This window comes from Brassica rapa, chromosome A06, assembly GCF_000309985.2.
Source record: "Brassica rapa cultivar Chiifu-401-42 chromosome A06, CAAS_Brap_v3.01, whole genome shotgun sequence".
Lineage (NCBI taxonomy): Eukaryota > Viridiplantae > Streptophyta > Magnoliopsida > Brassicales > Brassicaceae > Brassica > Brassica rapa.
This window is the reverse complement of record NC_024800.2, coordinates 11,587,499-11,599,206: the sequence shown is the minus strand read 5'-3', so window position 1 is coordinate 11,599,206 and position 11,708 is coordinate 11,587,499. Positions and strand designations below refer to the sequence as shown.

Below are 11,708 nucleotides of genomic sequence, written 5' to 3'. Positions count from 1 at the left end.
AGCCACGAAATAAAGCAGATTGTTTTCCCCTTTTGTTGAGTTAAAACTCTTTGTTCTTTGTAGAACTTGTTCTTAGTTTCTTGGTGAGGTTATCTCCAAGTTTCGATCCTTCTTTTGTTGGACCGGTGCGTCACATCCGGCAACGATCGAAGTCTGGTAGTATCTTTGGGCTATTCCGCAACCCTTAGTGTCACCCCTCGATCCATCAGTTCTCAATCCTCTCGGATCTGAGTTCATATCAACCTTACCGAAGAGTGATCCTTATTTTGGTTCTATCAAGTGGTATCAGAGTCACTCTTCCGGTAACTCTATTATCATTCCATCTTCTCATCTCTCCATCTTCTTCAAACACTTCTTCTTCTACCTTTCTTAAATTCGGGCCCCTCATTACCATCCATATATTAAAAAAAAAAGATTTACGATTTGATTCAAAAAAAAAAAAAATAGAAAAAGTTCAAAGTTTGTTTTGTGGATTGGTGGTGGAAGAGAAAGCCTGCTGGCTGAGGAGAAATCCAGCCTTTGAGGTGGTTAAAACGGATTTCAAAAAATCAAAAATCTCTTATCTATCTATCTTGAGAAAATTCCCTTGTTTGCTTGGATTTGCCCATTGGGATTCTTTGATTTGTTCTCTTAGAACATTGAGTAAAAACTTGTGTGTGATCACCAGAGAAACACTTGTGTGGGTGAGGATCAAACACTTGAGAGTGTGAGGTTTTTATCTACTAACTTTTGTGTTGAGATTTTTCAGGTTTATGATGTTTGGTTTGCAAAGGAAAAGTAACAAGGAGAAGCCTCAACGAAATTCTAACTCTCAAACTCCTTTTAAATATCCTTTGAATTATTTTGATGAGTTTGTTAGTGTGCAGGAACAGCCAGCTATAAGGAGAAAAACAACCAAAGATGTGGCTGATCCAAAAAGGCAACCCTTTTAAATTGATGTCCAACAAATTTGTGATAACCTTGTGAAGGGAGTGGACAAAGCCCTTAAGGACTTCAACAAGAGCCAAAAGAAGAGCGCATCCACACGTGCCCCAGTAGCTGAGCCATCCTTGTTCATCAGTAAGAAAGCCCAAGGTGAATCTGAAAACCATTTTGAAGAACTTAAAGATTTTTCAGATTCTCTACCCATTTTTGATGAATCTGATGAAGAGCTAATTGAAAGCTTGATGTTTTGTGAAAAAGATTGTGATCTTCCTTCTCTTGAAACTGAGTTTAATCTTGATAATGAACAAGCTACTGTAGAACTAACTGTTTTGCAACCGGAGCTTCCGAGTAGTCTTGTTTTGTCTCCACAGGTTTTTGAGGAAGAGCCACTGGATTTTCCACATCAGTGCCCATGTCTTGACACTAAGATATGTTTGGATGATGAACTAGGTCCTATCTTTGATGAGGAGGACGAACTTGGTCCAGTCTTTGATGAAGAAGCAACAAGCATCATATCCACCTTTATGGAGAGCCATCTTTGCTTTGATTCCGGCACAACTACTGCTCCTTCATCTCCTGCCCCTTTGCTTCATGATCTTCAAGAGCACTGTGAGGAACCTTCTTCTCTTAATTCTCTGCCTGACATGGTTGTGAAAGTCAGTACTGATGATGTAATTCGTTTTGGTCTTGACAAGATGAAAGATTTTTGTGTTTCAAAATCTGTTTTTTATAACATGATTAATTCCTTAAAAATCTTTGAACCTGATAAATGTCTTGATCAATCACGTTTTCAAAATGTCAATGGCATTATTTCTGGAATTATTTTGAGCTCTGATCAGTTCTTGGAACATAACAAAGGTTTTCATCTTCTTGGAAGGCCATTTGATCTTGATTTGCAACAAACTGATTTTTGTGCTGAAAAATCTCTTGATTCGTTAGTTTGCAAAAGAAATAGCTTTCATCTGAGTTCTTCTAGACATGTACTGATCACTGATGAATTGTTTGCATCCTCTTATGCCTTGGACGAAATTTTGATTCAGAAGTTGCTGGAACAGAAATCACTTGAAACTGAAAATGATTTTCGTGATCTTGAATTTTGTGGTTCTGTTTTGCAGCCTGATCTCTTGAGTTTTGAAACTGATAATACTTGGCATTTTCTGAGATCATTTCGTGATAATGGTGTTGTCTTGAGTTCTGATGATATTTTGGTTTACAACACATTCTTTGAGAAATGCCTTGAACTTTTGATAAATGATTCTCAAACTGAACTTAAGCTTGTGTGTTCAGATGTTGGGAAGGATATGCCCATTTTGAAAATGAATACTGTTGTTGCATATCTTGATAAAATTCTTGTCTGTAATATTTACTTTGATGAGCACCTTGAAAGGCTGAAAAATGTGCAATTTGTTCTTGGAAAAGATATCTTGATTTGTGATTTGAACAAATATTTATCTTGCACATTTGATCCTGGTCTTTTAGTGTTTGTTTTGAGTATCCAGGAAAGACAGGTTCAGCCTCTGAATGAAAGCATTGGCCGTGCCCAACAACCTCAGATTTGGAGAAGCTTTGTTGTTCAAACCGGCTACCTTGGTGCCAGCGACAGAGGTTCAGTCCAAGAAGGATATCTCAACAATCCTAAGGTATTTTGTCTTGAATCCAATTTTACAAGAAAGCCAACTCATCAAGGATTCACTGAGGCTTGGAATCGCATGAAAAGCTTCACGGATGAAGAAGTTATGAATTTTCCAAACCGGAGGTTCTTCAGTCCAACTATCCGCGAGTACCAGATTTCTAAAGGAGATTCATGCCCCAGAAAGAATCGACCTGAGCCAAAACCGATCCTCAATGAACCAAAGGTGTTTCCTCAGTCAACCTCCTGGCCAAACCAAAAGCACTGTAAGGATCATGGGTTGATTATCTCTGCTCATCATGAAAATGTTTTGAAACCGAGAATTTCTAAACGAAATCACATCTTTACTTGGTTGAAAAACGTTTTGTTTAAACCTTTCCATGAATTGTGTTCATTGACCTGTGCTTTGAAAGAGATTTGGTTTAGGAAAAGGCATGAACCAAAATTGCTTAGACCAAAGAATCAATTTGATTTCATTCATGATAAGAATTTTTCAGATTTGGCATTGTCTCTTTCTTTTCCTGACCGTTTCTCAGCTTGGCCTAATTTTAAAATTGATAAACCAATTTTTGGTGATCAGTTTACTTGTTTGATGCTTGCCCACGTGCTTGATGATTATCCTAAGGGCTTGGATCCTGATCTTGATGTCCTAAAGATAGAGAAACCCTTTGATTATTTCTTTCGCAGATTTGATGTGGTTTCTCTAGTTGTTTTGAATGAACAGGATAAGCATGATCAGTTTCCAAGGAGAGCAAGCGCTGGAGAATGCCTAAGGACTTATGTTCTTCGAACATGGAACTGGAAATACTTGAGGGAAGCAAGTTCAAAACTCCAAGGAAGTTTCTGTCCAAAATTTTCCTTCTCTGAATTTTACATGATTTTAAAATTCTTTTTGTCTGATTCATTTTCTTTTGATTCAGGTAAAATTGATTTGAGGTCAAATCCTTTTGAAGAGGGAGGGAATGATGTGCCATGGGGTAGCGCACCGGGCAAAACAGACATGCATGGTTTGATCATTGGAAGCAGTAATGATATATGTTCATTGTTTGACTCATATCTGCTAAACCACGAGGCTTCTACACATGAAATCACTTGGAGAATGTTCTCAACTCAATTACGGATCTCCTCAAAGAAGAATCAGATCAAACGGAGTTCATATGTGATAGTTATGCTATTTACAAATCAGGTGATCTTCAGTTCTCGCGAATTCAGACCACCCGAGAAGCTCGAAATGGCTAACCTTCTTTCTGATGAACCAACGGTCAATTCAATCATGCCAAAGGTGATTATTCATGTTCTAAATGTCCAAAAAATCATTGGGCTTGATGGTTTTCAAAAAGATTCAAAAACAAGCTTGTTTAGCCCAAATGGAGAAACCGATAAAATATTGGCTAAGAGAAAAGATGGATTTCGACCAGGCCTCAAAGGGACATGTCTTGGCCCATATCAGGAGTATATTCTTCACCTTTCAAAGTCCTGGTCGTGTCTATATGAAGAGGTAGTCCAAGTTTCAGTCAAAGACTTTATTTAGTCAAGTCTTTGTTTCTATTTCCAATGTCTTGTTTTTAGCACATTCTTCTTTGGATCTCTACAACTTGTAATCCTATAAATAAGGCCTTAGAGCCACGAAATAAAGCAGATTGTTTTCCCCTTTTGTTGAGTTAAAACTCTTTGTTCTTTGTAGAACTTGTTCTTAGTTTCTTGGTGAGGTTATCTCCAAGTTTCGATCCTTCTTTTGTTGGACCGGTGCGTCACATCCGGCAACGATCGAAGTCTGGTAGTATCTTTGGGCTATTCCGCAACCCTTAGTGTCACCCCTCGATCCATCAGTTCTCAATCCTCTCGGATCTGAGTTCATATCAACCTTACCGAAGAGTGATCCTTATTTTGGTTCTATCACCTACATCATTTGTCTTTCCTAGATCAAACCCCGATCACTATCAAATACTTTGTGTAGATTTTAGGTTCTACACCTTCCTTTTGTCGGAATCCTTGAACTACAAGCCTAGATTTGTATTTTCCACCAGGTTTCCGTGTCATTATCCATTTATTTCCTAATGCTTTGCAGCCAGGTGGTAAATCTGTTATGTACCATGTATAATTTTGCATGATAGAATCAAATTCACTCCTAACAGCTTTGTTCCAAAATGGAGCTTCTGGTGAAGTCATGGCTTCTGCCATAGTTTTTGGAATATTTTCTACTAGAAATGCCATTAGGAAAACGAATACAGAAACGATTAGAAATCGTATTCGCAAACAGACATGGAGTCGAGATATGATCTATTTCCTTAACTCAAAATATTCGTTCCGTTAGTGAGACGGGACTATATGAATATATAGTCCCAGGAAACAACCATGGCAGACAAATCACGCTTCACTCGTGATCGCCCAATCGAACTATAAACTCTACGAAACACCCTCGAACTTACGTTTGGATATTTGATGGTTTGTCTGTGAAAAAACTTATTGAAATGATAAGAGAGACGACTCGTATTTAAAGAGGTAGAGGAGGAGAAACTTCCCGTAACTGTTGCACAACGGGCGCTTGTTAGTGGGGATTTGGCAAAGATCTCGGAAAATTTAAGTTGCGAACTTGTTCCCCAAAACTCGCTCACTCTCTCTTATCGTCTTATCTTTTGACGAGAGGATAACATGCGTGACGTTTTTTAATTTATTAAACAAACTACTTGTCGTTTTAAAACAAAATGCATATTGGTTTTTGGAAATTAAATTGCAATGCGTTGAGCTTAACTTTATCCAAAAAGAATCTTATTGACCCAGGCCCACGCTGAGCCGTCCAATTGGCAGCGCGTGCGTGGGGAACCTTCTCCTCTCTGAAGCTGTTTAAACCATGATAGCATGAATGCCTATATATAACACTCAGCATTCTTGTTGCTCCCCGATGTGGGACTTTGCTTCCCTTTCTCCTTCATTTAAGCCACTTAGGCTTTTATTATTATGACCCAAAAGCCCATTTAATTTCTTTTCACATATTTTTAATTATTCTTTATAAGCAGTGGGCTTAGATTAATTGATCTAACATGTACAACCACAACTTAATAAAAATACAATACAAAAACAAACAATTATTGTTGCAAACCAAACAGTCCAACTAGTTTCAGACTTACTTGCATGATCCAATTCTGTTGCTGGTAACAATGATCAGTAGGTACTTTGAACAAACGCTTGTAATCTACCTTGAATCATCAGCTTCGTTGCTCCTCGTTCTATCTCCAAATTTAGTTTCAACAAACTGGGCATGGATTTTTCTTCAATATCCAACTCATCCAATCTTACTGTAATCAATTAAAGCTTCCTCAGCCGACGAAAACCTTGTTCGCTGATACTCATCTGCGCTCCCGACCCTTCGCATTCTTTCAGAACCAGATCTTCCAGTCTCGGCAATTTCTGCAAAGTAGGCATTGGGTCAAAAGATCACATCTTCTTCGGATTCCAGAGATATCTTGACGGCCTTGACCTCTAGTTTCAGGACAAGAAGATTTTTCAGTTTAGAAAAGGAAGCCAAGCTCAAAGGAACATATATATTTCTCTCTCCAACCCGTCTTGGGCGGTCGTAGATCTCCACGTCCCTAAGATTTATAAGCAATTCATGGTTTAGTTTGGTCCAGCTGTAGGAGGAGATAGATCTCAAGGTCTGAAGGTTAACTACGTCGCCTATTAGCAATTATCCGAAGAATTTTCAAATGACATGCCTCAGTGATGTGAGCTTACTTAGATCAGTCGTTCCCTTGAAATAATTGAATCCTGATGCATCTAGTGTCTGTAGAAACTGTAAGTTTGAGATGAAAGTTGGGATGTTCCTCCTACCAGCGTCAGCGACCCCCAAGTACCTTAAGTGGATTAAATCTCCAATCGCATCTGGTAAACTCAAGGGGACATATCCTTTACAAAGAAACAGAAGCCCTCCTAGGTTAAGCACTCGAAGTAACTTGAGGTTCAAGGTAATGGTTTGAACAAAAACCCCTAGCATCCCCTTCTTCTCTCCAAAGAACAAGAAGGATCGCATTCGTTTGTTCACATGTCTGTCACACAGGTCGTTGTTGTTGATAAGGTAGTGAACCACTTCCCTTCTGCACGTCGTAGAAGAATGTTGCCCATTGTAAACGTGTACAAAGTTGATCTCTTTGGATTTCTTGATGGCCACGTCTCTCAGAAGATCATGGATTCTACAAGACATCACTTTTCCTCTTTCCCTTCTCACTGCTTCCACCCAAGCTTTTGTCTATCAGCTCTTCGACAAAGTACCGAGCCACATCTTCCATCATCATATTTTCATCCTCTTGTATAAATCCTTCTTCTACAAATAAGTGTATCAACTGTTCTACCTCGATCTCATAGTCCTCTGGGAAGACGCTAAGGTAAAGAAAGCAGAGTTTTAGCTCCTTGTAGCTCAGATCAAATACAGTGGAGATGTGAATAGAGTTATCCTTTAAACTGGCACACACATCATTCCACTCGTTTGCCCTCTTCCTCGACATAAGGCCAGCACAAGAACTACTATAGCAAGCGGCAATCCACCGCATTTTTGAACAATTTCCTTTCCAATTCTCTGCAGATCTTCATCAACCCATTCCATATTCTTGTATGCTTTATGTTCAAATAGTTTCCAACTTTCTTCAAAAGTCAAGAACCTTAATAGTCAAGAACCTTAATTTATGGGCATATACTTTCTCCTCCACGCTTTCAGCCACTGATACGCGTAGTAATAAGGATGACTCTACTTCCTCCATGATTGTTGCGTGGTAACGCTCTCTTTAAGCTCTCCCACGCATCTCCCATATATCACCGACCACTACCAAATATCTTTGTCCGTCTAGGATATCATCAAGGTAATCTTCTAACTCCTCCTCTGAAAACATCTTGAGCTCTAACTCAATAGCTATTCCCAAAGATCTTATGATTCTGACAAGCATATCTCTTGTTTTATACTCTTGTGAAACATAAGTCCATGTGCGGTACTCGAATCTTCTCTTCACATCACCCGAGTTGTAGAGCTTCCTAGCAATTGCGGTCTTTCCGAGACCTCTCATGCCTAATATCGAGAATGTATACCTCTTTTCAACCACATCATCATCATCATCAAGAAGCTTTGCCAAAAGAATCTTAGCATCATCATCCAAACCAACAATAAGCTCTTCCTGATCAAGGGGTCGAGCAGTCTAAGCTCACTCATCTTTAAACTTGAAATATTCCCTCCTCCTTGAGGCGGCTCATTGAAGTTTCCTATCCCATAAGTCTCCCGCTTGCGAGTCAAATCCGAGATTCTTCTCTTCAGGCTTCCCATATCATCAGTTATTCTGTATGAATCCATGGTCTCGCCGAATATTTTGATTAATCTCATCAAGCCTCGTCTTTGTGATCTTTGGACAACTTTCAGGTTGTAGCAGTCCAAAACGTCTTCAACATCGTATGCTATGTCTAGAACCAGTTTTGTCCACTCTTTTGAGACCTCGTCTTCTTTTTCACGGGCTTCAACATCCTTGAGGTAACCCAAATCTCAGAGGAAACATTTTCATGAATGGTCGTAAATAAGCGCAACGCAGTCTTTCACTTGAACTTAGAAATTTTAAACAATGTAAGTTTAAGGAACAGAAAGTCTATCCCGATTATCCGCATAACTCAACAACGCAAACAAAACACTAACATCAACCAATTATTTGAAAGGAAACAAAAAGAGAGAGAGAACAATTGCAGAGGGGCTTGAACAAATAGGGAAAAGGCAAGCCTGGAGTGGGTTAAACGAACTTAATATCTCTCTCCAAATCGGAAAAACAGAGCACCAGTTCCATTGTTGTGATCTACAGCATACTCAGCTCGTACCAAACCCAGCTTCACTCCTACACCGTATGATGAACCTTGTCCCATCCTCCTGTAGACTGCCGTTGGGTTGCCCTTCACGTCCTTGGAGCTTCCCAAATCATTCCCATGCTCAGCAAATGCATAGACATGCGTGTTCTTCACAGGTACTCTAATCTCAGCACCAAGCTGCAATCCATTAAACAAAAAAATCAGACACATTTTTCCTCAAGAGTTTAGGGTAAGATAATGTTGTTGTTTCGTGTGTTTGATGTTTTACCTCAAGGATGTTTCTCGCAGCACCGAGCTCACCCATGTTGTAGCCACGGACAGAATATGGACCCCCAAGAACAAAGGCGTCGTAGCTCGGAAGGTCACCAACACAGCCACCGTAATGTCCATGAAGGACTAGAACCGGTGGCGGTGGCTTCCCAGCGCCTTCTTCTACTTGCTGCAGCTGAATGAATCTTGTCAAGGTCAATTGGTGGCGGTTGAAGAAAGGGAATTTGCTTCCAATTCCCAAGCCTTGATCCACCTGCGATTAGCAAACAACAGAGTTTAAAGCTTACATAGTATACACATGACTTAGATTCTTTGAGTAAACAAACCTGAAACACGTTCCTCTCTCCAACAACAGCCCCGTTGACAAACTTGGTATTGTCACGGGTGATGTTGGCTTGTAGAAAGGCCATCCGATCAATACCGGTACCACTGAGCGTTGTAGGAGGTCCATCAGCACTGATTCCTCCACTAGGTAGTAGTCTCTGACCATTTGCAGCGATGTGACTGCTTTCATCTCGAGTTGTTATCTCCTCCATCACAAGTCCATATGTAAACTTACTCTGACGGGTGAAGTTCTGCATGAAAACATATGTTTGATTTTTTTTAGTGTTGTAGGATAGAACAAGCTGAATATGGCACTGAGTATTGGAAAGCTTACCTCAGTTATGTTAGCTTTCACACCAGCTCGATCGACCCAAATTGGTGGCACTTCCTCAACACCTGGTCCTCCAGTGAACACGGGGCTAAGTTTGCGGCTGTTGAAGCAGCTTGTTTTGAATGTACGGTTACGAGGATTGTAAACACCGTCCAGATATGGGTGTACATACTCCATCTTAAACGAAAGATCATCCTGCACACACACAACGAACCAGTGATAGATGGATGGTGGGTCAAGAAAACAGATTGAGCTAGAGTTTATCAATTATCTGAGCTGACTACACTTACCTGAGGATTCAGGAAGTTGCTAGTGGTGACTGAACCCATAAGAGACCTGTTAAGACCCTGGATGTTCCTATGTTCGAACGTAACAGACCCACCTGGTTGGAATGAAGCCTGATGCATATACACAATAACGGAGCAAAATCAATCTGATTTTCAAAAGCAAATTAAAATATGTACTTAATTCCAATAAGGAAGAACTTCATACCAACGTGGGAGCTCCTCCACGGCCAGGAACTATACTCCACTCGGTACTAACTTCAGCTGACTTCTGTTCGAGCTCTTTCAGTTTGATCTCAACGATAATGCCCCCTTCGTTTTTCTCATCTGGGCGTGGATTCACTTCAATGTTGGAGAAGAGCCCTAGTGAGTTGATGTTCCTCAGAGCTTGCTTCCCCGCTTCAATGTTAAAAACATAGCCTTGGCGAAGCTGTCAACAATTATATAGATAACTATCACCAAAATTAACTTAGCAAATGATACACAGGAGATTTGTACAAGCAAAACAAAAAACAAATTAAACTACTTATGGCCTCAACAAACCAATGCATCAATCATGATAAAGTGATTTCATTTAAGCTATCAAAACCTTTCACATTCATTAGAACTAATAGGCAGCAAGTTGGAGTCAAACTCCATCAATTTTTAGCGATCTACCTATGGGGCCATCAAAGATACTGTCACAATCAATTGCCCACATCAAACAAGGAACTAAAAATCAACAAAAGAAACATACCTGCTTGGGCAACTCCCTGCGCACGACAGGAACTTGAGTGTTACCTTCAACCACATTACCAAGCTTATCTTGATACTGAATAACAAGCTGAGTGATGTCTCCTTCCACAACTTCACAAACAACCTCCTTAGTATTCAAATTCCCAAAATTCACAACCTGAGCACAAGCATACCCTTCATCATGGTACCATTTCTGAACACGGTCCCTAATCTTCTGCAACAGCCTGGCACTGACTTTCCCTTGATCCCTGAGCATCTGCATCACCTCTCCGTAGACAGGCGCAGGCAACAAACAGGGCCTAGCTCTATCAATTCTCCTCTTGTAATCCTTCTCAAGGCTCCGGTAGTACTCAAGCTTCTCTTTATCAGTCATGTCTGTATCCATCTCAATGGGCTTTGACTGCACCATCAGGCCCACGTTGATACACCTGAACCTATCAGCGGATTGCCACGTGCTCTCGGCGAAGGAGATGGTGACTCCTAGGGTTCCGTCGGGTTTAGTTTTCCCTTCTAAATCGACTTTCTCGAACATCCCGCAGGTAGCTAGGGTTTCGAGCTCCTTCTGGAGCTGAGCTTTGGTGTAGACTCCGCCTGGACGGATCGATACCATCTCGAAGAAGGAGTCTTCAGTGCCGATCGAGGTTTGTCTCCTCCGGTCAAAGAACACAATGTCGGAGACTTTGTACTTCTTGAAACCGCTCAGCTTGTTCAATTGCACCACGATGTTCCCCGGCAAGCCGTGCGAATCCCAATCCGGTGACTGTTCCTCATCAGCGACTGCAGGCGCCGGAGAAAACAGTTTCCCCCAAAATCCACCGTCGTTTCCATCTCCCCCTCCGCCTCCACCACCGAATCCCCCGAAGTTTCCATCGCCTCCTCCTCCTCCTCCACCGCCGCTGCTTAGGATCGACGGGAGATTCGAGATTCGGAATAGAAAGAAGGAAGCGGCGGAGGAGACAGAGGCTACGGCGAGAGGTTTGGATAGGGATTTAAGGAGAGAGTCCTTTGGGGAGGGAGAGGGTTCTGTATCGCGGCTGCTGCTGCTGCTGCATTTTATGGATGGAACGCGAGGAGATGGTGAGGAGATCCGGGGAAGGCGAGAAGAGGAAGGAGCTAGAAATTTCCTACGGGGATAGATAGAATTAGGGGTCGTGGAGCTTGTTGCCGCTGCTGGGATGAGCTGTCCGTTGACGGAGAAGGCGGCCATGGCGGACAAGAGTGAGCAAAGATAAGGTTTTAGAGAGAAGTCTGCTGAGGCCTCGGCAAAGGTACCTACTTTCGGGTTTTATGCAGATTTTTTAGACTTCGTTTCGCTTTTTGTATTCACAAACAAACAGCGTGATGTTTTAGTTATTAAAACCAGCACGCACTTTTAACTCAA

The 11,708-nt window shown here is 41.1% G+C and overlaps 1 protein-coding gene and 1 pseudogene across 1 annotated transcript; both read right to left on the bottom strand.

The window, feature by feature from the left end:
* Nucleotides 1–5,216: 5,216 nt before the first annotated feature.
* LOC103873379 lies at nt 5,217–8,221 on the bottom strand (annotated as a pseudogene).
* LOC103873294 (protein TOC75-3, chloroplastic) lies at nt 8,103–11,604 on the bottom strand. Its single transcript, XM_009151717.3, has 7 exons — nt 10,329–11,604; nt 9,801–10,022; nt 9,599–9,706; nt 9,312–9,503; nt 8,980–9,228; nt 8,652–8,906; nt 8,103–8,560 (listed from the first exon to the last, which is right to left on the bottom strand). Exons 1-7 carry the CDS (start codon nt 11,532–11,534, stop codon nt 8,321–8,323), a joined length of 2,472 nt encoding a protein of 823 aa, XP_009149965.2. The 5' UTR covers nt 11,535–11,604; the 3' UTR covers nt 8,103–8,320.
* Between the last annotated feature and the right edge of the window lie 104 nt (nt 11,605–11,708).